General features: G+C 53.7%; 1 protein-coding gene across 1 annotated transcript; it reads right to left on the bottom strand.

The window, feature by feature from the left end:
• On the bottom strand, positions 1 to 25,534 carry SLC6A7 (solute carrier family 6 member 7). Its single transcript, XM_002816079.5, has 16 exons — positions 25,118 to 25,534; positions 22,117 to 22,206; positions 21,297 to 21,376; positions 16,738 to 16,921; positions 14,803 to 14,934; positions 14,374 to 14,608; positions 12,262 to 12,400; positions 10,388 to 10,522; positions 9,161 to 9,264; positions 8,908 to 9,032; positions 7,882 to 7,994; positions 7,642 to 7,773; positions 7,053 to 7,152; positions 6,757 to 6,857; positions 6,057 to 6,224; positions 1 to 2,249 (listed from the first exon to the last, which is right to left on the bottom strand). The coding sequence occupies exons 2-16, from the start codon at positions 22,124 to 22,126 to the stop codon at positions 2,040 to 2,042; spliced, it is 1,968 nt and encodes a 655-aa protein (XP_002816125.2). The 5' UTR covers positions 22,127 to 22,206; positions 25,118 to 25,534; the 3' UTR covers positions 1 to 2,039.
• Positions 25,535 to 26,377: the final 843 nt, after the last annotated feature.

Raw genomic sequence — 26,377 nt, 5'->3', positions numbered from 1 at the left:
AATTTATTAATATCTGAAATATGCAGCCGCGCTTCCTTTCCACCCCCAATCAAAGCCTTTGCAAACACCTGGGCCTCGCATTTGAAAGGCCCTGGGGCTCTTTTATATGACAAGGCCCTGCCAGGAGGGGGTGGGTGGAACCCGGAGATTCTTCCGGCCTGGGAAACTCTTGGCTCCTCCTAGCCCTGGTCTTCAGCTCCAGCCTTCACCTGCAGGCAGGGCTGAGGAGGAGTGGGAGAGGGAAGGAGGCAGAGGGCTCATGGGCTCCGCTTTGCTGGGCCCCGCTGCCCCCGCTGCCCCAGGCTCTGCCCGGCTTGGCTGGGTAAACTTGAGCAAGCCTCCTCCCCTCCGTGGGCCTCGGTTTGTCTGTCTGTGTAACAGGGAACTAAGCAGTCTCTAAGGGCCTGGAGTTGTCTTCCTTTCTGAGCCCCACCTACCCCCAACTGCCACAGGGAAATCTCAGACCCAGGGCAGAAGCCAGAAGAGCCGGGGAAGGAGGGGCAGATCCTGTTTCCTCCCCTGTCCAGTGGGAGCTGGAGAGCCCTGTGCTGCCCGCCTCATGGCTCTCAGCAGTAAGGAGACGGGGTAAGGAGCATGACCTCATTTGATATTTATTAACAATGAACCAATGGAACACAAGGGGATGGGGGGACACAGCGAGAGACAGGCATAGAGGCTGGCCACAGGGAGGCCTGTTGCACGAGGGAGCCCTGCCCCATGGGAGAATGCTGTGTGCATGAGCCATGCTGAGGCATTTCTGCACCCCACTCTCCTCTTTGAGAGACCCACAGTACCAAGGGCTACCCTCTGCCCTCTGCATCTACCCCCACACCGGGCCCAGGGCCCATGTCCTGGAACAGGGTGGGTGGCCTCGGGACCAGCCAGCCATGTGTATGGGCCACCTCCTAGTCCCATGGTTGCCCTGTCACCAACAATGAAGGCCAGCTTCCCAGCAGCTCCTGGAACTGGAAGAGACACTGAAGGCCACCAGGACAAGGGAGATGGGAAGAGAGGGGCCCTGGGCCCTCACAGTGACCCTTCCTACCTCCCCAGCTTTTGTGGCTTGGGGTCCAGTGGGTGAAGGGGTGGCCTTTGTCTGAAGTGCTGGGGCCTCCTTTCCCCACCCACAGCCCCAGCACCCTAGCTCAGGCCACCGGCAGCTCTTTCCCATTTTGCACAGGCCTCCCCGCTCCACCCTGTGCCCTCCGATCTGCTCTGCACAGATCCGGAATGATATTCTCCATCATGCAAATCCCCTGCCCTCCCCATCATCCCAGGCTCCCACTGTGTTAGTTTTCCTTCTTTCTTGAACCCTCCTGTAACCTGGCAAAACTAGTGTCTCCAACCTTCTTGGTCTCTGCCCAGGCAGCTCAGCATCCTCTGGCCCAGAGCTCCTCCCCACCCTGCCCTCTTCTTCCTCTCTCTGCAAACCTTCCCCATCCTCCAGGGCCCTCAGCTCCCACCTCCTTCAGGAGTCCTGCACACAGGAGCCCCCAGCGATCTTTCTCCCCACCTAACTCATCGACCCTTGATCCCCAGGGCCTTGGAGCCTCAAGAGCCTCTGTAGCCCTGACCCTCCCTGCCCAACTCAAGATTCTGCTTGTGCTGAGGTGTGTGGGGACAGGCTCCCCCCAAAAAGAGGGGTGTAGGCCCTGAATAGAGATGAGAAGGTGGTGCCGGCTGCCCCATGGGAAAGGGAGCTGGCTGGTCAGGAGGCGTGGGGTCAAGTCCCCCCTGCCATGCAACCTGGGGCAAGTCCCTCCCCTCCTGGCATCAATATGTCCATCCGCAAAGTAGGGCTGAGTTGGATCATTCTCAGCTTTGAGTGGGTCTGAGTATGCCTGTGTGTGTGTAGGGGGTTGTCAGAGGTTTCAGGAGAGGCAGAGGCTGCAGGAGGGACCCCCACTGGGGGACTGGCATCCCTCTGGCAGGCCCCCCATAGCCTCTCAGAATCCCAGAGGGCACAGCTGACCTTTGCAGGCTTCTAAGAAGGGACTGTGAGGTCCCGGGCAGGGCCTTCTGCCCACCTGCCTCCTGCCTCACATCATTGACTCCTCCTCCTCTGCAATCTCACGGTCCACCTCGATGGCCGTGTTCTCGAAGCTGGTGATGCCGCCGTACTTGCGCATGTGCACCATCAGTGGCTTTGGTGACTGGCTCCCAGCCAGCGTGGCCACATACATGCCCGTCCGGTTCTCCTCCAGTGATGGTCCCCAGTCCATGGCCGGCCGGCTGGCCTGTTGGAGCCGCTGCAGCAAAGCAACAAGAGCAGTGAAAACAGGAAACAGGCAGCGCTGGTGGAGGGTTCACTGTGGCCAGGCACCCAGCGAAGACCTGACCACATCACTGGGCGAGTCCTGGCCACAGCCCCCTGGCGGGGAAGGGAGGGGCACTATGACTTCCCCAGGGGAGGGATCCACCTGCTTGGGTGAGAATCCTGTTCTACCACTCGCAAGCTGGATGGCTCTTGGCAATGCCACTCGGCTCTGGGTGCTCTGCTTCCTGGTCTGTAATTTGGGAATCCCAGTCCTGTCACAGGGTTGTTGTGAAGGCACTGAGATGACGCACTTAGCGGGGTGCTGGGAAGAGGGTAAGGCCTGGGAAGTGGCGGCTGTTGCTATAATTACGTGGCAGGCCCCTCCTCAGAGTGTCTGAATGCCGATCCAGGAGCCTTCCCCTAAATGCTGAATCTTAAGGAGCTGGGGGCTTTTGGAAAAGAGCCATGAACCAGGAGAACTGCGGTGGGCTTGCAGCTGGCTTTCCCAGTTTCTTCCAGCCCCGACCTGCCTCCTTCTGCCTCTGACCTTTCCCTCATGGAGCCCCAGTTTCCATGGACGGAGTCGGGGTGACTAAGATGATGACTAAGCCTGGAGATTCCAGTTCCTTCTTCCTCAACCACATTCCCAAATCCCTCTGCCTGTCCTGCCAGGGAGAAGAGAGAGCCCCTGTGTCCTTAAATAAAGGAGGCAATTAACATTTGGGCAGCCCACTGGGCAGGCTCCAAGGGAGATACCATGTGTGATGTGGTTAGCCGGGGTCTCCCACAGCTCGGTACTCATAGCACAGTGATACTTAGGAAGATGTGTTGAGAGCATGCTACCCCACTGCTCAGAAGCCTGCCAATGGCTGCACATCTCTCTGGACATGAAATCCAAAGTGTGCACCAGGGCCTCCAGCTCCTGGCCCCTGCCTACCTCCCTGATACCAGCTCCACCAGTTCTCTCCACCCCCTCTGCTCCAGCCGCAGCACTGGCCTCCATGCTGTTCTCAAACATGCCAGTCCCCTGCCTCAGGGCCTTTGCACGTGTTGCCTTTCTGCCTGGAATGCTCTTACCCTAGATACCTATATGGATCACCCTGTCCAGTTAGTTAGGTGTCACCTCCTCAGAGAGGTCTTCTCTGACCATCCTGGCCAAAGTACCACTCTCCATTTATTCCTGTACTCCTTTTTTTTTTTAAGTGCAGAACTTACCTTTACGTATTTCTTTATTGCCTGCCCCCCACAATAAAATACAAGCTCCCTGAGAACAAGGACTTACATTTATTTCCAGCTGAAAACAGGGGTGATCAGACCAGCTTCTTAACCTGAGTGCTGCTGACATTTTGGTCTAGAGAATTCTCTGTTATGGGGGCTGTCCTGTGCATGGAAGGTTGTTTAGCAGCATCCCTGAACTCTGCCCACTAGATGACAGGAGCACTCCTCCTTGTACCCCTCTCCCCTCCACGACAACCAACAATGTCTCCAGACATTGCCAAATGTCCCCCAAGGGCAAAATCACCCCCTGTGAGAACTCCTGGCCTAAAATTGAGCACCCAGTGCACTCCAGCTCTGTGCTAAGCATTGGCTAATTTAATCTTGACAGTGTCCTAATGAGAGGGGTATTAGTACTTTTACCATCCGCCCGCACTGATATTATCTGAGTATTAAAGCTCAGAGAGATCAGTTAAGTTGGCCAAGGTCACACAGGTGGGAAGTGGTGGCGTTGGGATTTGAACCCGTCCTGACCCCATCCTGAACCTTTAAAATATTTTGCTTTTCTGCCTTTCACAATGCAGACTATATTGATAAGCTTCTTTTCTTCTCATAGCAGGCCTAAAAGTAGGTTTCACTCTCTCCATTTTAAAGACAAAGACAGTTAATCCCAGCACTTTGGGAGGCCGAAGCGCACGGATCACTTGAGGCCAGGAGTTTAAGACCAGCCTGGTCCCGTCTCTACTAAAAATACAGAAATTGGCTGGACATGGTGGCAGGTGCTTTTCATCCCAGCTACTTGGGAGGCTGAGGCAGGAGAATCACTTGAACCCGGAAGGCGGAGGTTGCAGTGAGCCAAGATGGCATCACTGCACTCCAGCCTGGGTGACAAAGTGAAACTCTGTCTCAAAAAACAGACAAAAAAAGACCAAAAAAACTGCCTATTGGATACTATGCTCACTGTCTCCACTGCACTGCACTCCAGCCTGGGTGACAGAGCAAGACTCTGTCTCAAAAAAAATAAATAAATAAAATTAAAATAAAATAAAAACAAAGACAGAGAAGCTGAGGTTCAGCGAAGTGCAGCCATGAGGCTGGCAAATGGCAGAGGCAGGATTCTGATCCTAGGTCAGTGCTGGAAGCCCTGGCCTCTGAAGCTGGCACTCCTGAGCTGGGGAACGCCTCCTCCGCAGTGCTCACCACACCTCTCGAGCCCCCCAAAACATGCCCCTTCCACCTGGCTGTGGGACAGGGCAGCAGGGCAGCAGGGCAGCAGGGCAGCAGGGCAGCAGGGCAGCAGGGCGGTGGTGACTGCTGGAGAGCCCAGCATTCCTAGTGGCTCATTGGCAAGGCTTGGGGACCATGAGCTTCCTGGGAGCTGAAGCCTCCACCCTGAGCAACTCGCCTCTCTTCCTTCCCTTTGCAGGTACCCTGGCATTCAAGCAAGGAGCAGAGGTGGAGCTCCTGAGGTTCAAAGAAGGGAAGGAGTTTGCCCCAAGTCACACAGCAATTGGAGGCAGTGCAGAGGCTAGACTCCAGGGTGCCCCTGTGGTCTGGCAGCAGGATGGGGGAGGCATAAACCACTTCTGCCTCCTGGGCAACCCCTGCAGGTGGAGCCTTGTGGTGGGGGCAGCTGAGGGGCAGGAGCTACATGGGGGAAGTGGAGGAGAGGCAGTAGTGTGCTGGTAAGCAGATTGTGGGGTGGGGTGCAAGGGAGGCCCGCTTTGTAGCCATTTTCTGCGGTGTAAATATCTCCACCATTGCCAATTCCTAGCTACCAAAGGTTGAACACCTAGCTCACACATTCCCGAATACTTAAGGATTAGCTCTCATGAACCAGTGCTAGCTGGCTCCAGCACACTTCTGGTGGGATGTGTATGTTGTGGGTGCCTCCAGGCTCTCTCTGGATGCCATCCATCGGGCTCACTAAAGCTGCATTCGTGATGATGGCCTCTTGCCACCAGAGGACTCCACACCAGCGGCGGCAGAATGCTGGCCTCAGTGTTCAGAGGGGGCAGTGAGGCTCAGACCACACCACTTCTGCTGGCCCACAAAGGGTCACTACTCCTCTCTTCCAAGGCCTCAGACCCCGTGGCAGAGTGCACTCTCTATGTTTGTCTGAGTCCCTCCCCAAAACCCTAGGCGTGGGCAGGGCTCACACCGTCATTCTATCCTGGGCCACCAGTGGGACACAGCAGGACTCCTGGGCACAGGAGTAGGGTGATAGCCTGCCCTCTGGGGTCCCTCACTGTCATCATTTGACCCTGAGTTCCAGAAGCAAGCTCTGGGCTGGTGACCTGAGTTCAAGACCTGACACACCCCCAACCCGTGGTGGGACCTGGGGCCAGTCCCTGGTTAACAGTGGTCTTTAGATTGTGCCACCCCCTCCCCTAAGGCTTCATGTGGTACAAAGTGCCACAGGGCAGGACTCCAGCCCCTGAATCTGCCTCAGCCCAGGCAAGTCTCCTCAGGCTAAAAGAAGCTGGATAAGGGGTGGGTGCATATGTTTTCTGTTCTAGCAGGGGGACCTAGGGTCAGGCCACAGGTCAGGAAGGCTGAGAGTAGACAGGGTGGGCAGACTCACCTCCCAGAGTGAGCCCTCTTCTCGAAGCACAGCCACCAGCATGCCAGCTGGGATCATGAGGCAGGACAGCAGGCCCATCAGGATGCCCAGCAGCTCAGCCCAGGGCGGGAAGCGGTAGCTGCCATACTCCGAGGGCTGGTACTTGACGATGCTATACACCAGCAGGGCCTGCAGAGTGGGGACTCCAAGCATCACTGCAGGCTTTTGTCTAAACTGCCTTAAGGCCCGAGGTAGCCCAGCCTAGTGCCAGCCCAAGGCCTGAGACAGTCCAGCCCAGAGCTACCCAGGATCCTAAGCTGTACAGCAACCTGAAGTGGTCCATCTCTGGAGCCTTTGCAGGGCTTGAGCCAGCCCAGCTCAAAGCTGACCCAACACCAAGGCCTGCAGCAGCCCAGTTCTGAAGCATCCCAAACCCTTAGCTGCTCTAACCCCAAGACAGAAATCACAGCCTAAAGTCTCCAATCCTGAGGCCCTGGGGCCTGAGAAAGACCCACCCATTTAACCAACTGAACTAGGGCCAGGCCCAGCACAGCTACAGAAGCTGGGAACATCAGGGGAGGGCATGGACTAGGATTCTGGTGGCCACCCCACAGCCCTCCACTGTGGACCAGGGTGGCCCTACCAGACTGAATGTGCAGAGGGGACTCCTGCTGTCAGTTCTGGGGCCCCAGCCAGCAACCCTCCTGCCCTCCCCAGTTACCAAGAGCGTGGCTGGGGACAGGAACAGCCAGCAGGCCCTGAAGTAGAGGCCCGGCTTGAAGCCCAGCATCATGTGGATGTCTCGGCAGAACCTCTGAATGCCTGCACAGGGGAGGGGAGGAGGAATGGCCCCACCTGCCGGCCCCACAAGCGCCAGCAGCCCCTCCTCTACCCCAGCTGCCCCCACTGGAAACCCTGGCCCTTGGGACCAGGGACCCAGGTACTGGGGGTCCCCAGGGTAGACTCCCATTCTCCCACTGTGGAGAGCTCAACTCCGCCTCCCACAGCTCTTCTCACCATACACCCGTGTCACGGCAAGGCACGTGGTGATAACCACCACCATCAGCCCGAAGCTGGCGCTGTAGTCATCCAGAAGGACCAGCCAGTACATGCCCCCCTAAAACACAAGCACAGTTCTGGTGTCCCCTTCCTGGGCCTCGCTCTCTGCTGCAGCCCCTTCTCCTGGCAAGAAGTGAGCAGGAAGCAGCCATGCTGACGGGGAGCACAAGATGACAGGGTGACCACTGGCTGCCAGCCCAGCCCTTCTAGGCCTCGTCTTATCTGAGTCCCATGACAGCCGTCTATTATAGAACCCTCCTTTTACTGATGAGGAAAAACAGTCTCAGGGAGGGAAAATCATTTATCCTGAAGCCCCCTCAGCAAGTGCAAGAGTAAGGTTTGAACCCAGATCTTGCAGACTAAATCTCCACAGCCAGGACTCTGGATCACAAGGCCAAACTGCCTCCCTTGGGCCGGGAAGGGACTGGGTTCCTTGCAAAGAGGAAGATGGAGGGGGCCCAGCAACTGCTCAGCTGGGCCAGAGATCTCGTTGCAGGCGTCTGCCCTTGTCCCGCCCACCTGCCATCCTCCCTGCAGCGCCACTCACATCAGTGGTGAGGATCAGCCCCATCAGGTACATGGCCACGCAGATGAGCCCTGAGAACACCACCTTCTTGGGCCGCAGGTAGTACGGGAACTCATCTGTCACAGCTGTCACAATGGTCTCCAGAAAAGCAAACTGGGGAGAGAGGCGGGGCTGGGGGTCAGAGTTCTATCCCCACCATACACACACACACACACACACACACACACACACGGGGTGCCTGCTGCCACAGACGAGACTCACCTGGCTGTCTAGGCCGAGAGTCAGAAGCATGAAGAAGAAGAGGAAGGACCAGAAGGGTGACAGAGGCAGCATGGTCATGGCCTGTGGGTAGACGACAAAGGCCAGGCCAGGGCCTGGGCCAGGGGCACACGGGGTCAGCAGCTTGGGTCATGCGGTGGGCTCCCATATGCACACTCAGACACACACGGCCACTTACACTCACTTGCGCCACTTGTTTCGCCTAACCCAGAGATGCCCACTTAAATGCACCCTCTGACACTTCCTTAACTCCCAGGACCTACGCCAGCACATTGTAGGCGCTCGATAAACATAGGTTGATAAACAAACACAAGACCCCAATATAAAACCTCATTGAAATACGCTTATATACACAATTATTGGTACAAATAACCCCATTAACACACACATTTACATGCATCCATTGGCAAAAGACACAGCGATTCACAAGATCATTCTCACCCTTTTCACTTGCACATAGACACCTCCACACACTATATGACTTATTTGTGCAACCAAAGCACAAAACATGACAATCTTGCACAGAAACTCATTTGCCTCCAGACATGGGTTAATGCACACTCGTTTGCTCACCCATCCCCTTGCACGTGGGCCACCAGAGACACACCCATCCACAATCTTTTTTTTTTTTTTTTTTTGAGGCAGAGTCTTGCTCTGTTGCCCATGCTAGAGTGCAGTGACCCAATCTTGGCTCATTGCAACCTCCACCTCCCGGGTTCAAGCGATTCTCCTGCCTCAGCCTCCTGAGTACCGGGATTACAGGCATGTGCCACCACACCCAGTTACTTTTTGTATTTTTAGTAGACGCTGGGACTCACCAGGTTGACCAGGCTGGTCTCGAACTCCTGACCTCAAGCTATCCGCCCACCTTGGCCTCCCAAAGTGCTGGGATCACAGGCGTGAGCCCCCGCGCCTGGCCCTCATCCATAATCTTGCTGGTCCACTGGCCCAGCCCCATCTCTACCCAACACACATGCTCACCCCACTGAGGCCTGGCAGCCTGCCCACCTGCTTTGGCTACTTGGTCCACAGGCACGCCCAGCTCCTGAGACATGTAGCCCAGCACGGAGAAGATGGCAAAGCCAGCCAGGATGCTGGTGATGGCGTTGCCCAGAGTGACGATGAAAGTGTCTCTACCAGAAGAAGTCCAGGTGCGGGCCAGGGTGAGTGGGCCTTCCTTTCAGCCTCTGAGGCCCTCCCTGGCCAGCCACTCTCCTCCCTGCTTTGGACCCCAGGGTCTGGGAGGCTGTGGGACACTGACCTATAGATGTTCTGGTGAAACGTGTTGTAGGAGGCAAAGGTGAGGAGCCCCCCGAAGCCCACACCCAGGGAATAGAAGATCTGAAGAGCAGCTTCAATCCACACCTGTGCCGGGAAGGATGGAAAGGGAGGGTGTACGGAAGGTCAAGGACAGAGAAGGAAGGCAGTGAATGAAGATGGTGTGACAGCTCCAGGGATGGCATGGTCACAAGGGATGGCGTGGTCATGAGCCTGGCTCACAAGTGACGTGGACCAGGAGCAAAGCCTACCCCAACACTTACACCGTGGGACATGGGCAAGTCCCTTCCCCTCTGCAGGCTTCAGTTTCCCACCCAGGATCTAGAAGATGGTCTCTAAGCTTGGTCCAGTTCTGAAGGACACAGAGCCTAATGTAAAGTGTGCAGGAGATTTGTATTGGCAGTAAGCCTGCATAACCCCTTTACTTCCTTTCTGGAATCCTGGCACCTGGATTTGGACCCCAGCTTCACCATTTTCTAGCTGTGCAGCCTGAGCAAGCCAGGTCACCCCTCTGGACCGCAGGATCCCCATCTGTAATGAGGGGATAAGAATAGTGCCTACTTCATGGGAGGAGGGAGGGTTAAATCACTGCACACATGCATGTAAAACACTAGGGCAAGGTCAGGCACAGTCACCAGTCAATAAATATTAACATTAGCTGTCAGTACCATTGTTATCTCCATCATCACTAATGCCCTCCTTGGGGTTTACAGTCACACAAATCTGGGCTGGGATCCCTGTTCTGCGATCCCCTAGCTGTATGACCTTAAGCTTATTAAGAACCCTTTTGAGCCTCAGTTTATTCCTCTGTAAAATGAGGATAGTGTTTACAGGATTGTTAATAATAATAAATGAAGTATAATATGCAGTTAGTGACAACATATTGTACTCTTGGAGAATGCTAAGAGAGTGGATGTTAAGTGTTCTCACTACAAAAGTGATAACTATGTGAGCTAATACATATGCTAATTAGCTAGATTTAACAGTTCCCCCAGGTACATATGCTTCAAAACATCATGTTGTACATGATAAGTACATAAAATTTTACCTATCAATTTAAAAATAGAAAAAAATAAAAATAATAATAAATAAAAAAGACACAAGAAGGGCTGAGCAGAGTGCCTGGTACTGCGATGTCCCAGGGAGCCCTCTTTCCACTCTCCAGCTCAGGCCTGGCCCCTCCCTCTGCACCCCACCCTGAGGGGCTCACCTTGGAAGACAACAGGTGGTGGAACTGGGGGGTGAGATAGAACTGGATGCCCTTCCAGGCCCCTGGGAGGGTGACTCCGCGGACCAGCAGCATGAGCAGGATGAGGTAGGGGAATGTGGCCGTGAAATACACCACCTGAGAGACGATAAGTGAGGAGCTGATGGCATCGGGACCTTCACTCAGTGCCACTCCTTGTAAACTCATCTGTGTCACTTGCCTCCCCAGCCTTTGGGTAGCCCAAGCCAGGAACCAGCCCTCATCCATGAGGCTTCCCTCCTCCCTTCACACACCCAGCATCGGCAAAGCACTACCACCTTGCTTCCCAAGGCCATGTCCACTTGGAGCCCCTGGTCCAGTCCGCCATTGTTGGTTATAAAAGCCTCCTCCTCCCAGTGTCCACTCCCTGCCCCTGCAAACTTACTCTGCATCATCCTCAGACATTCAACATTCCCAAACTCACTTCTCCCTCTCTTCTTTTCCCAAACCTCCAGCCACCCCTTCAGCAAACACCATCAAGTCTCGGCATCCTCACTGCCTTGGCTTTTACCATAACCTCACCTCTCTTTCTATATGGTTTCTACCCTTCCTTTTTTGTCTTAAATGGCTCTGTTCCTTGTAAACGATACTTCTGGTATCGTCTGCACCTTGCAGAGGAAACAAGTTCTGATTTATCAATGATTGGGCAAGCCATCCTGAAGGTTTCTGAGTTTTTTCTTTTCTTTTCTTTTCTTTCTTTTTTTTTTTTTTTTTGAGACGGAGTCTTGCTCAGCCTCCCAGGCTGGAGTGCAGTGGCACAATCTTGGCTCACTGCAACTACCGTCTCCCGGGTTCAATCGATTCTCCCATCTCAGCCTCCCAAGCAGCTGGGATTACAGGCACCTGCCATCATGCCTGGCTGATTTTTGTATTTTTAGTAGAGACAGGGTTTCACCATGTTGGCCAGGCCGGCCTTGAATTCCTGACCTCAGGTGATCCACCCACCTAGGCTTCCCAAAGTGCTAGGATTACAGGCTTGAGCCACCACCTCCGGCCCCGAGTTTTTTCAAAATGGCTTTATTGTCTTTTCCACCCCTTCATCACCTAAAGTAGACATCCATGGCTTTGTCTTCCAGTCTCTAGTTTGCCTTTTTCAGATAACAGTACCTGACTTTCCCACCATGGAGCTGACTCCATTCCCAGCTCCACGGGTGGATACATGACCCACGCCCAGCCAAGAAAAGCATTCCATCCTCCTGGCCACAGGGATTAATTTAGGGATGGATGCACAGCCCTACTCATCCAATGAGACTCAATTCTAAAATATTTGCAAACTGGGGAAAGACAACCCTTTACCAAGCTTAGATGTATGCCTAGAGCTGCTAGGGTGACCTCACGAAGAATGAAGCCTCAGAAGGAAGCCAACCTGGAAGGAAGCACTACTGACAGACCCAGAGAACCAGCTTCCTGATGACACTGATTGAACCCCTAGACCCAGCTGTGCCTGAAGCACACCCTCTGGACTTTCCAATTGAGTGTGATAACTGGGTTCTGGTCACCTGCATTTCAAAGAGCCCCCTAACTCGTACTCACACTCCAAGTGTTCAACAAACTCTTGCTGAGCTCATTCAAAGTGCCAAGCACTGGGTCAGGATACAGCTGAATGTAGACCCTGCCTTGGTGAGCTTCCAGTCTAGTAAAGCAGCCTTGCCCCCATGCGTCCTCACCTCCATGTCTCTCTTCAAGCAGCCCTCATCCCCCAGTCTCAAGGCTCTCTCCCTTCCCCTCTTCCCAGCTGAAGTCTCTTCATCTTCTCATGCTCAGTCCATGCCCTGCCTTCTCCAGGAAGCCTTCACCCCATCCAGCCCCTCAGGCCTCCAGGGCCTCCCAGGCTTCACCTTGCCCGAAGACTTCACACCCTTGAGGATACAGAGGAACACGATGACCCAGGCCAGCAGCAGGCAGAGGCAGAGGTTCCAGCGGATCTCCCCAGGGCTGCCAATGCCCTGGCTGCCTTGGATGTGGAGGACGTAGCGGCTGTGGGAGACAAAGGTCTCAGTGTCCCCTGGTCACCCCGCCAGGCTCCACAGACATGGAGTCAAGCCATGTCCAGCCCACAAAGCTCTACTGCTGTTCTCCACTTGACGCCCTCTTGATCCCTCTCCATCCTTCTCCGACCAACTCTGACCCAGGAGGCTGGCCTCACCAGACCTTACCCCTTCCTCAACTTTGGGAGGCTGAGGAAGGAAGATCACTTGAGGATAGGAGTTTGAGACCATCCTTCCTCTTCTTCCTTCCTCTTCAGCTTCCGTGTGGGTTTGGCTAATGGGAGGCAACAGAGGGAGACTGGAGTGCAGGGAGGAATGAGGGGTCTGGGTATTTGCATATACATGTGTACACCACACACATACACACACACATACACACACACACACACACACACACCATCTAGGGCCTGGCCATGACTGTGTTCTTTAGGCAGCCCCTCTTCCAAGGCTCTGATTCTCTCCTGGTTCCCTTCCATTGCCTCCTACGTTCAGGGGTGGTGACAGCTGTCCCTGTTGCTAGTCACTGATGCTTCACTTTTCGCTGTGGCTTCCATGACCCTCTGAAAAGTCCCTTCACTAAACTCCCTTCAGTGAAACCCTCTGACAATCCATCGGCCTCCTGCCTGCATCCTGACGGATGCAGTGGGCCGTGGCATGGCCATGGAGACCACCCTGGCAGCTGCCAGTGACTGTATCAAATCCTTTGGCTTTAAGCTGCAAACTCAGGCCAATTCTTTCCCACTGGTCAGATAAACTCTTCAGCAGGTGCGGACACTTCAGATGGACTTGAAGTGGACAAATGAATGAACTATGTACTACATGCAGGTTAAAGACCAAAACATTTCAAGACACGGAGCCTATCTGGGAGAAATCTCCTAACAGCAGTCTTTTGTAGGTGAAGGGATGGGGTTATAGGGTCTGTGTTCTCTGGCCAGCCAACAGTCCCACCTAGGGACCAGGCTATTTTAGAATGTTCCAGAACAGGATCAGGACTCAGGAGTCCTTAGTGTCAATACCATCTCTGTCACTAATTAGTAAGCAATACTGAGCAAGCCTCTGGGCTTTTCTTTCTTTCTTTCTTTCTCTTTCTTTCTCTTTCTTTCTTTCTTTTTTCTTTCTTTCTTTCTTTCTTTCTTTCTTTCTTTCTTTCTTTCTTTCTTTCTTTCTTTCTTTCTTTCTTTCCTTTTTCTTTCTTCTTTTAAAGGCAGAGTGCAGTGACAAGGCTTTGTTTTATTGACCATAAAATGGGGCATTGGAATAGGCTGATGAGTGCAACGTCCTTCTGACACCCACCATTCCCAGGACCCACCGTGTGCCTGGCACCGTGGTAATAGTTTCACCTGCATTATGTTGTTTAATTCTGATGACACTCCCTTACTCTATTATAGTCCTATCTCTATTAGAGGAGTCTGAGATGGTCCTTACTATGTACAGTCCTGGCCTTATGCTAAGTGCTTTACCTATGATATAGCAGTTGCTCAATAAATATTTATTAAAAGAATGAATGAGTGGGTAAATGACTAACTGGATAACATCTTATGAAGTAGGTACTGCTACCAACCCCTGTTACAGAGGAGGAAACTGAGACTCCATAATGTTACTATTACTGTTATCATCATCATCATCATTCTCAGCTAGTATTTATTGAGCACTTACTATCCACCAGACTGGACTGCACAATTTATTAATATATGCTTTCTCTCCTTTAATCTTCACAACAGCCTTTCTGAGATACCGAGTATTATTGCCCTCATGCTACAGATAAAGCAACAGAAGCCAAATAAATTGTTCAAGGCCACACAGCTGGTCAGGTGAAGAGCTGGAATTAGAAGCCAGAGTCCACCTGCCATCAGCACCTGAGCTCATCTTGGTGGTGCATGCTGAGCCCGTTGGGGATGCCCTCTGGCCACCCTCAGCAGTGCAGGGTCCCCTCAGATGCTGCGGGACCAGCAGCTGCCTGACCTCCAGTACTCCTCGCTGGGGCTGACGGTGCAGGTGAGGTTGAGGGGCAGGGCCCCGTTGCCGTCCTTGGAGCCTCTGTGCTCCAGGCAGAGTTCTGTGTTCCACCAGTTGCCACAGTGCTCCCAGGGTAGGTCGCTGGTGAGGGAGGCGAAGAGGTAGAAGAGCACGTAGGCGATGATCATGTTGTAGTAGATGGCCACCAAGCCCACGATGAGCAGCATGGCTGCGCCGGCGCCTGGTGTGGGGAGAGGCTGCTGGGCTGCCCAGGCCAAGCCTTCTGCCAGCCGGGTGGAGTGGCTTCCGGGGAGCTGGCAGCTATCTGGGCTTCACTTCCATCTCTGCCTGGAGCTTGCGGGGGTTCTGGGGGCAACCTCCCTGCCTCCCCCAGACCCTGAGCCCTTCCCTCCCTGGGGACCACTGAGGCCTCACCTTTGAAGAGGGGGCTGATTTTCCAGACAGCCAGGGGCCCTAGGCTGGAGAACTGGCCCAGGGAGAGCTCCAGGAAGAAGAGGGGGATGCCACAGATGGCCAGCATGAGGAAGTAGGGCACGAGGAAGGCGCCTGCCGGGAGCGGGGTGGTCAGCAAGGGCCTTGGGGGCAGCTCCCCCAAAAGCCCAGCTCTAGCCCCGCCCCTCCCCTGGCCTGCAGATGCCCCCTCAGACCTGATGAAACACTGTAGGTTTCTTCTCTTCTACACCAGACTGCTGAGGGCCAGAGTGGCCAGCAGGGATTTACTCACCTCTGGAGCCCCAGTGCCCAGAACAGTGCTGGGCTCAGCGCAGACGCTGAGAAACGCCTGCTGAGGGAGTGAATGAATGAATGAGGGAGAGAACGTGTGAATTTCCTACTGAAGAAAGTGCAGACTCCTCAGTACAGAAACCAGCACCCTTCAGAATCTGGCTCCACTCTATCTGCCTGCCCCTCACCACAACACCGCCTCAGATACTGTGACTGCCACCTGTGGTTCCGTGGGCCAATAGCCCTTCCCCTTTGGTTCTTATATTGGCAGTCACTTCTTTAGAGAACTGCCCACCACCATATGGCTCTGGAAGGGCTGCCAGTCACATCAACCAACCCCCTCCTAGGCGACCTTGGGCAGAATTAGTTGGAAGTGGTTTATCATAACCTGGGCCTGGGAGGAGGGAGTTCACCGCCCTCTCCTCCTTCCCCAGTGGGCACCTATCCAAAGCCAGGCCTATCAGAGATCTTCCCTACAATTCTGTATAGATTCATTCAGACAGAGCAGTTCTGCAAAGCTCTTGGGTTGCTAAACCCATTTGAGGATGAAGTCATTGCAGAGTTGCCTGTGGCCACCTCCCCCCAAGGCCTGCCCCCCACCAACTGTGGGGAGGAAGCCTGTCTCAGGACAAAATGAGGCCAGCACACAGAGAGGAAGAGTAGGGACATGGGGAGAGTGCTTGCCGAGAGACACCATGGGTGTCATCAAGGTCCTAGAGCTTCAGAGGCCAGCTCCAGTCCCACACATCCTAGTCATGTAAATTTATCCTTTCTTTGCTTCATCTAGCTTTATTTGGATTTCTCTCACTTTCTCAATATATGCTTCCTTCAGAGTTTGCTAGAGACAGAAGGAGATACAGAGTACTGGTGAGAGCACACTGGCTAGGGAGGAGATAGTCCTGGGTTGGAATGTTGGGTCTGCTACCCTGTGACCTTGGGCAAGGACGCTGGTCTCTTCAAGTTTCAGCTACCTCATCATATCCATGGTGCCTACCCAATAGGGTCATCACCAGGGTTAAATGAGATGGGCGCAGAAAGCACCAAGCCCAGGGCCTGACAGGTGGTAAGCGCTCAGCCCCAGCTTTTGCTAATGAGACTTGGAACCGTCACTTGATGGAGAAGCAGGGACAAAAGCAAATTTGTTTAAGATGGGAGAGACTTTGTGTTTGCAGCCTGAATGGAAGGAACCAAGAGAGGAGGAAAGATTGGAGACTCAAGAGAGGGAGTGATTGATGGAGCACAGCGCAGGAGGAGGTGGAGGAAGGAGGGGGTGCGGAGAACACTGAAAGTGCAGTGATCATCGGCAGGCAGATACAGCTCTTTATCACGAAGCAGAGGCAGCTTCCTCTGCCCACCGTGCAGGGCGTGGCATGGCCAGCCTTAGAGAGGCAACCATGTGGGTATCCTTCCTGGGGATGAGAGGGAGGCAGGAAGGGCTTGGGTGATGAGAAGGACAAGACAGGGTAAACTCCTTCCGCCCAGCCTCAAGTTACTATAAACCACTTTCAATGAATTCTGCCCAAGGTCGCCTAGGAGACAGTGGCTGAGGCCACCTAAAAGCTCACTCTACCCCAGGGCCTTGGCCCATCACCCCAGACACCCTCCAACAGGACCTCAGGCCCATACCTCCTCCGTTGGTGTACGCTCGATAGGGGAAGCGCCAGACATTCCCCAGGCCTACACAGTAGCCAATGCAGGACAGCAGGAAGTCCAGCTTGCCTGTCCAGTTCCCCCGGTCTGCAGCAAAGTCCACATCCAGGTCGACATCGCCCTGGTCACTGGGGGTCATCAGCAGGTCTGGGGTGACAGGCTGCCAATGAGAGAGACAAAAGAGGTTGGGGAGAAGACTAAGGCCAGGCCAGAAATGTGACCTCAAGACAAGACTCTGGAATTGAACAGGGCTAAATGAAAAGACATTCTCTGTCCAGATAATCAAGTGCTCTCAACTGGACTAACCTTGTCATATGCAGGAGAGCCTCAGGATTTTAGGCGACCAAAACTTACTGAGCCAGCAGGGTAGCTTAGGCACTAACAAAGCTACCCTGACCTTAGTCTGGCTAACACAGAGGTCAAATCAAGGGATGGTCCTATTTTTTTTTTTTGTTTTTTTTGAGAAAGAGTCTCCCTCTGTTGCCCAGCCTGGAGTGCAGTGGTACGACCTCGGCACACTGCAACCTCCACCTCCCGGGTTCAAGCAATTCTCCTGTCTCAGCTTCCGGAGTAGCAGGGACTACAGGCGCCCACCACCAAGCCCAGCTAATGTTTTGTATTTTTAGTAGAGATAGGGTTTCACCGTGTTAGCCAGGATGGTCTTGGTCTCCTCACCTCGTGATCCACCTGCCTGGGCCTCCCAAAGTTCTGGGATTACAGGCATGAGCCACCGTGGCCGGCTGGATGGTCCTATTTTGATGAGGATGAGGATGATGAAGATGAAGAGGATGATGATGATCTTAGTAAGTTACTGTATATTGAGCACTTACTATGTGCCCACTGCACTAGACATCTCACTCACATTACCTGATTTCATTCTCAGAACAACTTTTTGAGCTCAGTATTCATCTAAGCTCCATTTTCATCATGAGGAAAACTGAGGCTCAAAGAGGTGTCATGACATACCCAAGGTTTCTACCAGGTTGGTGAGTGGAAGAACTAGGTCTGGAGCCCAAGGCTTCCTGATGCGAAAGCCAGGTCTCCTTCACCCACCAGTGCTGGAGTTTTGTTCCTCCATTCCGGGCACCGGATTTTAAGAAAGATGCAGACAATATGGAGCATGTCCAAAGGGCAGGTGGCCAGGCTGGAGGGTGTTCAGGAAAAGAGGTGACAGGAGGACAACAAGAAGAAGCTGGGAGCTCTCAGCATAGAAAGGAGAGGACTTGGAGGGACCTGGGGTTACCCTGAGAGAGGGAGTCCACTTATGCTCCGTGGCTCAGATGGGGCCTACTAAGAACCAAGGAGATCCGACTCCTTGGTTAGGACTGGTACTTTTCAGTCACAAGCCAGAAAACTTCCCCCAATACTCCCCCTCCCTACGTGCGGACAGCTTGGCTGGGGGGTCCAACCCCACCAGGCAAGGTAGGGAGAGCCTGAGGTCTGGGTGAATTTTGTGAATTTTGGCTCATGAGCAGGAAGAAGGTACTTAAGCCGTGATCTGTCTCAGAAAATCATAATCTTGCTGTCCCTGGAGAGGAGATGCATGCCCAGAGGGGAGTGGAGGCCAGCTGTTCCTAAGGTCTCCTTTCATGCTTCAAAGTGGGTGAGAGGTCAATGGGGCATTCTCCCTTAGGAGACCCTCAGTGATGGTGAACACAGTGGTGATTTTGCCAGAAACTGGCTATTGGCCACAGGGGCCGTGGTGACAGGAACACCCAGGCATTATTATGGGTGACGATGACAATGACAGAGCATGAAGAGCTGTTTTTAAAGTAACTAGGTTGCAAGGGATGAAACAAATACATGCCTGACAGTTCTTTAGCTGTGATCATGGACATGCCGAGGTGACAGGAGCAGCAGATCCCAGAATTACGTGAAACCCGCCCTTCCCCTCCAATGCCCCTTTCCCTGAGGCTGCCTCTCCAGCTGGGTGAGCATCAGCCTTCAGCAACCTCTCACTCCTAGGTGAGCTCCGGGAGGAATGGAGTGGCAGCCAGTTGACACTGTTCCTGGTGTTGGGTGGTGAGCAGGCCTGTTACCCTGAGACACCTCCCGCCCATCCTAGCACCATTCAGGCCAGTTAGCAGGAGGTCCCAGTAATGAGGCTCCTCTGATCCCTCCAGAGAAGCTGCCCTTTCCATGCTCACGGAGCAGTCCCGGTTCTCTGTTTCCATGGTGACAAGAGTTCCAAGAGCAGGATGTTGCCAGCTCGTCCCCCTCCTCCCCCAATCAGAGGGAAGCCTGCTTCTTCTCCAGGGGCAGGAGATGGGGTCCTCCAAAGCTGAGCCAATCAGGAGCCCAACTGGAGTCCCCAACCCCACCATGGGGTGAATCCCAGGAGGCTGGCACAGTGAGGATGGGGCTGGTTGGGAGATGGAAGAAAGCAATCAAATAGCTGGGGCAGGGTTGGAAGCTGAATGAGTTGCTTCATACTTCTTCCTGGGTGTAAGGCTCCCACTCCTGAATCTCCCACTCCCTACCCCAGGGGCATGCAGGAACACACAGCTGAGTTTGTCAGACCTGCATGCTCGCCTTTAGGGACTCACAGCAGGGGGCTGGGAGACTCAAGACTGCCCAAGCCAAGACTCTTCAGGACAGAGAGAGACAATAGGAATCTGGAGTCCAACTTCATCATTGTGCGGATTAGGAAACTGAGTTTCGGGAAGAAGGGATGAGCCCAAGGTCAAACAGCAAGTTAAAGGCGCAGCAAGACTTGGACCTAGATGCCCTGACTCGAAGTCCAGTGCTCATCTCTGAGCAATGCTGCTCCTTTACGGAAATCTGGCATTTTCTCATTCCCACCCAATTCTGCTTGAGAAAAGGGAAAGGACCCTGAGAGGAGGTGGCAACCTAGAACCAACCCTCTGCCCTGTTGGCTCTAGGTTGCCTAGCCTGCCAGCAGGTAAGCAGTGAGTCTCACCCCTCTGTGCCTCAGTTGCCTTATTTATAAAGTGGGGCTACTAAGACCTAGCCCCTGGAAGTGTTAAAGGATTAAATGAGATAAAGCTTGCTAACCCCCCAGCCCAGCACCCAGCAAGAGGGACAGGGCCTCTTGTGGGGGAGGGAGGGCAGAGAGGGAAGAGAAGGAGAGTGGAAAAGAATGGAAACAGGACCCAAGAGACTCACAAATGGTCCCAAGAAGTCACTCATGTCAGCGAATAAAAAAGACATACCAGCTGGGTGCGGTGGCTCACATCTGTAATCCCAGCACTTTGGGAGGCCGAGGCGGGCGGATCACGAGGTCAGGAGATCAAGACCATCCTGGCTAACTCGGTGAAACCCCGTCTCTACTAAAAATACAAAAATTAGCCGGGCGTGGTGGCGGGCGCCTGTAGTCCCAGCTACTCAGGAGGCTGAGGCAGGAGAATGGCGTGAACCCGGGAGACAGAGCTTGCAGTGAGCCGAGATCGCACCACTGTACTCCGACCTGGGCGACAGAGCGAGACTCCGTCTCAAAAAAAAAAAAAAGACACACCACAGTGGTTCCAAGCCCAGCTGCCCCAGAGCAGAGAACTTGAATGAATGAGTGTGTGTGTGAGTGAGTGTGAGTGTGAATGTGTGTGTATGTAGGGAGGTTGATAAAACCAGCCCCTGAGAACAGTCTTCTCACATCTATCAGCCCTTTAGCATTCTTCCCCACACCTCACACACCCAGTGGGGCCTGTTTTGGTGCCTCTAGGCTGGGGCTGAGCCAGAGGAGGTTTAGGTTAGAGAATGAACTTGTCCAAAGTCACCAGGCAAGTGGCAGCTGCAGAAATAGTACTCAGGAGATCTGACTCCTTAGTTAGGACCGGTACAAGCCAGAAAACTTCCCCCAGTATTCCCCCTGCCCATATGCTGACAGCTTGGCTGAGAGGTCCAATCCCACAAGGCAAGATGGGGAGAGCCTGAGGTCTGGGCCCACGGCCACTCTCCCATACCAGCTTCCATCTTCATTGACCATATCCTACGGCGTCTGATAGCCCCCTCCCTGTCTTTGCCTCCCTTCAGCCCTGCTGAGGGGCAGCCTGGGGTCTCAGCAGGGAAGCTAAGGGGGCGGGGAGGGAGCAGGCAGGAAAGAGGAGAGTCTTCCCGCAGGCTCAGGGAGCCGGCTTCAGTACGGATGACCGGCCTCCCACTCCCCACCCCTCAGATGAGTCCAGCTCAACGCTCAGGTATTCCAATACCCCCCACACACGGCAATCAGTTCCTGGGGAGGAGCAGAAGGGTGGAATTGGGGACTAGGGAGAGGTGGGTGCCTGGCCCCGGCCGCCCCTACCCCGCGCCTCCGGGGACTGCAGACACCTGTTCATAGGCCTGGCCCAGTGAACCAGGACTCCCCTCATACTACATCCCGAACCCCAGATGGCAGGGGCAGAGGTGGGGGCGCAGACAGTGACCCTGACCCTCCCTGTTATCCAGCTGAGTCGGGCCTTCCGCAGAGCCCGAAGCTGGTCTGGGTGCGTCCTCAGACCTTCCCCAGGGTCCTTGATGGGGGCGGGTCTCTCCAACCCTCCTCCAGGTGCGCCCCCCGAGCCCCCGCCCTCGTGCCCTACCTTGCGGAGGTGAGCTGCCTGGAGCTTCTTCATCTTGGAGAGCGGGTGGCCGGGGCTCAGCTGCCCCGGAGCGCAGAGAGCTAGGGCACGAGAGATGGTCCGCTGGCCACTGTGCCTTTGCCCCCGCGGCTCCCGCGCACCAGCTGGGGCGGGCACGGACGCAGGCGCTGCCGTCTGGCGGCTGCGGGCGTGGAGCGCGGGCAGGGCGCTGCGAACGCCCTGTCTGTCCCTGCGCAGCGCCCGAGGCTGGGGAAGGGTGCACGGCTGCGCCCGCGTAGACACACAGACAGACAGCTGACGGACGGACGGTGGGGGGATGCGTGCGCCCCCGCACGCAGAGCTGCGGATTGGAGAGCCCTGAGCGAGTGGGGAGGGGGGTTCGCGACGGAAACCCTCGGCTTTCTGCGTGACCTTGGGCAAGCGACCTGCCCTCTCTGGGACTCCCTTTCCACAGTTGGGCAAGGAGGGAGGCCAGCCACTAACAGCCCACCCCCCTGCTTCTTCTTTGCTGTGCGACCTTAGGGGATAAGAATCTCTCCTCCCTTACAGGAGTGTGAGCAATTCAGGAAGATGGCGCATAGAAAACATCTAGCACAAAGAGCCTGACACTTAGTAGGTGCTCAGTTAACATTTATTCACTGACTGTGGGTTGCCCACGCCACCGTTAGTCCAATTATTCATTCTATCAGTATTTATTGAGCACCTAAAATGTGCCAGGTCTTGAACTAGGTGTCCTATTTTCTCAACCTGGAGAGACAGGTGTTGTTACTCCTGTTCTACAGATGAGGAAGCTGAGGGACAGGGAAGTTAAGTTACTTACTCAAAGTCATGGGGCTAATGAGTGACACCAGGGACAGAGTCAGGCTTCGTGGACCTTTAGGCTAGTAGGGTCTTCAACTCTCCTCCTTTCCTTAAGATGAAAGCAAAATGGGGAGGTTTGGGTGAGCAGAAGGGACAGGCAAGTGACACAGTGACACTGTGATCTGTGACTTAGATCATTAGTAACTGGTTTCCTGTCCAGCAGCAGTATGGCTTCTGGAAAGTTCTAATTTCATATCCGTAAAATGGGCCATGAGCCGCCCATGCATTGCTGCCTCAGAATGTTCTGAGGGTCCAGTGAGCCTGTGGCTAGGATGGGAAATGATGAGCTGGAGCAATGGCACACATTGGTTTGCTGGGACTGACTGATATACACTAGTGGACCAGTATATACATTACAAATTGTGTCCTTTTCACCCTCACAAGTGTTCCAGTTCAAACATTAACCATACATCTGTTTGGCTTACTATCAGTTGACATGGTAGGAGGCCTTTGGGGAGAGATGAGAATAAGGGTCTGCTCTCTCCCACCTCTGGAGCTTGAAAAAAGGTTGGAGGGGTCTAAGTCAAAGCATGGACTTGGGTAAAGGCCTGGCCAGGCTCCAGTCCACCCCTCCCCCTGCCCAGGTCCTATCAAACTGCTCTCCCCTTTGAGCCTGGCCACAAAGGGCAGACCAGGGGCTCTCCAGACCCAGGAGGAAGGTGTCTCCTCTGCCCCCTGCCTGCTGACCCATATGGGGCCAAGAGTGGCTGTGAGTGTGAAGAGAAGGAGCATTTATGGAGCCCTACTGTGTGCATTATGAAGGATTTTTGCATCCAACATCTAATTTTTAGTTCTTTCCAACTGTCTGGGAAGACATGTTTGTGCATCTCATTTTACACCTGAGGAAACTGTCCCAGAGGAGTGAAGTCATGCACTGGGCGTTGGGGATGAAGCCAGGAAAGCTGTGGGTCATGGCTGGAAGAGGCAGAAGCCAAGGGCTCCTGAATCCAAGGAGGCCCAGGCAGGAAACTTCCCCATCCCTCGCCCAGGGCTTGTCAATGCATTTTGTACAAAAGAGGCTCAGCCTTGCTCAACCACTCCCTCCCATTGGCACTTGGGTTTTATGAGACCTTTTGGAAGGCACAGAGAGCCACAGGGACAGCAAGCAGGGATGAGGCAGTTGGCTCAGGAGCTGAGAAGACTGGCCTCTTTATGACCCTTCCTAGCAGCACCTGCTCCTCCCACTTCACGGACCCAGCCCTGGGGGAGAAGAAGGGAGTGGGCCAGGACTTTAGCTTCCCTTGAGCAGACACATCAGGGGGTGACCACTGAGCCACTGTGGCAGTCACTGGGGCTGTGAGGTGCAAATGGATCTAGGCCCATGCCTTTCAGATGGGGAAACTGAGACCCAGAGGGGCAGGATTTGCAAAATCACTCAGTGATTCAGTAAAGACAGGATCATGTCTATAACCTAGGAGTCTGACCTCATCCACGCTCTGCCCTCTAGCTCATACCTCTCTGCCACCGTCTCCTCCATCCCCACAGCCCTGGTGGGGAAAGTCTGCCCTTTCATAAAACAAACAAAACTCAAAGATTTTCTTTTCTTTATTTTTTTGAGACAGAGTCTTGCTCTATTACCCAGGCTGATGTGCAGTGGCTCCATCTCGGCTCACCACAACCTTCGCTTTCTGAACTCAAGCAACCCTCCCACCTCAGCCTCCCAAGTAAGTGGGACTACAGGTGTGTGCCACCATGACTGGCTAACTTTTGTATTTTTTTGTAGAGACAGGGTCTTGCTATATTACCCAGGCTGATCTTGAACTCCTGAGCTCAAGGGATCTGCCTGCCTCCACCTCCCAAAGTGCTGGGATTACAGGCATGAGCCACTGTGCCCAGCCAAAACTCCAAGATTTTCTAAAAGACATTATCCACATAAATCAATCTACCCACTGAAGCTCCAATTTTATGATCATACAACTGGCCAGGAGTCTGGCAACCAAGCACATTTGACAATTGCTGTCACCACCATCTCCTCTCCCCCATTCCAGAGGGGGTTTGACTGATTCTTGGCAAAATGACTGCTTAGGAATCCAAATGGTAAATATTCACTCTCCCTTTCCCCCTTTTCTCCCTGTTCTGGTCTTATATCAAACCAGAAGTGCAATGGAGATGGGTGTGTGTGATTTAATGAAAGTGTCAGATGAAATGTACTTCCTTTTATTATATAGGGAGATATTTTTAAATGTATATAAATAAACATTTTTAATTTGCTTAAATATTCAGATTTTATCACTGTAGAGCATGTGTTTTGTCACACCAGGGAGTGACGACTGTGAAAAACAAGGTTCCAGGCTGCTAGTCCATCTGGAGTGGTTCAGAGGAAGTGATCCCAGAGCTGCCTGACTGGGATGGGATTGCCCTCCAAAGCTGCCCTGGCCGAGGCTGGCTGTGCTCCCCAGCTCTGCATCCCCCTGGCAGATCATCTCAAACACTCAGAGCCGGGCTGATTTCCTCAGAGCTCCACAGTCCTCCTGTTCTAATCCCTGTACCCCTATCACAGCCCATTACACACACACACACACACACACAAACCCCCTTGACTGCTGGAGCCCTCCTCTCTCAGAATACTCCATTCCCCACCCCGAGTCCCTCCCTAGAGTAGCGCTGCAACTGTTCTGCTCAGTCCACACCAATCTCTTGGCAATCAGTGATGGGATTGGCTTTTCCATAAGACAGGTTCTCAGCGCAGGGTTAGGAGTCTATGGACTCCCTGAAATTGTATGTAAACAGTGTTGACATGCGCAATTCTGATTTGCTAGAAGACATAAGCAGTCTGTGGGCCTTGGAGGGCCAGCACAAAGTCACTGTACGCAAAGCAGCATGGGCCATTCCTGATAGGAGAGCTGAACACCTCTTACCCCTGGGGTGGCTGTAAGATTTGACTAGACTTGAAGGGTCTCTTTCCTAAGCCATTATAGCACCCCAATCTCTGGTGGAACTCTGGGTGACAGGGAACTCACCAGGCACAAGGCAGCAAGTTGCACTGCTTGGAAGTTGTCTTAGATGAGTTTCATTTTTCATGGGGCTAAACACCCATTGGTAGGTGATCACCAGCCCAACCTGTGGGGTCGCATCCAACCTCCTGACCTCCCATGTGGGCAACTGCTGCAGCTCACCCTTTGATGTGGTAATGCGCCACTGTGACTCTATCAGAGGAGTGGCCACTGACCTCCTGCCAGGCAGAGGTCTTCCTAATGCGGAGACAGGCTTGTCCTCCTTCAGGTGGGTAGAACATCAGCCAGGTCTGCCAGCCTCTCACACTGGGATGCAGCAGCAGCCCTGTGAGCAGGTGGCTCAAAAACAGGCACTTCTTATGTGCTGGCCCTGAGCGAAACACAATTCTAAGCTCAGTTAGACTATTTTATTTCCATTTGACACATGAGGAGGCCGAGGCTCCAAGAAGCTAAGTAACTTGCCTGAAGTCTTGCAGCTTGGAAGTAGTCATGCTGAAATCCAGGCCATTTGACGACAAAACCTGCTGCTAAATACTGAGACACAGAGAAGGTGTGACCCTCCAGCCTGAACATCCCAGCATGGCAGAGTGTGTGGAGTTCAGTGGGATGCTGGGAGGTGTGAGTGGGGGCCTCCTAGGTAGCAAAGCATGGGGGAAGGCCAGATGAAAGAAAATTCAAGGGGTTTCTTTGCTGTGGGGCTTGTCAGAGACTTTGATGTGCTAATGACTCACTGTGACTCTATCAGAGAAGTAGCTTCGGCAGGATTTCCCAAACTTACTTGACCAGAGTTATTTCTTTTTGGTAGACAACTTCCCCAAGTTTACAGATGGGGCAATGCAGGCCCAAAGAGGGGAAGCAGTTACCCTAGGGTCACAGAGCATATTTTTTTGAAGATGAGAAAACTCTATTCAGTCCGTGCCAGCCACCTTTTCACCAGCCCCTCTCCCTCTGCTCTTGGAACCCTGGTTCTTTCCCAAGCCTCAGGTGTCCACCATTACTAATGAAGGCCCACTGTCTCCCAGGCCACTGGTAGGAGGAGAGAGAAGTGCCTGCTGCACTTCAGGGGCCTGTGCCAGGCCAGGATCCACCTTGTGCACTGTTATCATGGGAGCAAAGGGCGATGGCAGGCAGGCTGTGCACACTTTTTATGGCCTGGCCACCTCCCAGAACAGTAAACAGAGGGGCAGGCAGCTGGCACCAGAGCCCCAGGGGAGAGAAGGCCCCAGGTAGTAGACTCCCGAGTTCAAAAAAATTATACTTTCAGTT

The sequence above is a fragment of the Pongo abelii genome, chromosome 4 (genome assembly GCF_028885655.2).
Source record: "Pongo abelii isolate AG06213 chromosome 4, NHGRI_mPonAbe1-v2.0_pri, whole genome shotgun sequence".
NCBI lineage: Eukaryota > Metazoa > Chordata > Mammalia > Primates > Hominidae > Pongo > Pongo abelii.
Note: the sequence above shows the minus strand (reverse complement) of the source record. Positions and strands in the feature narration are given on the sequence as shown.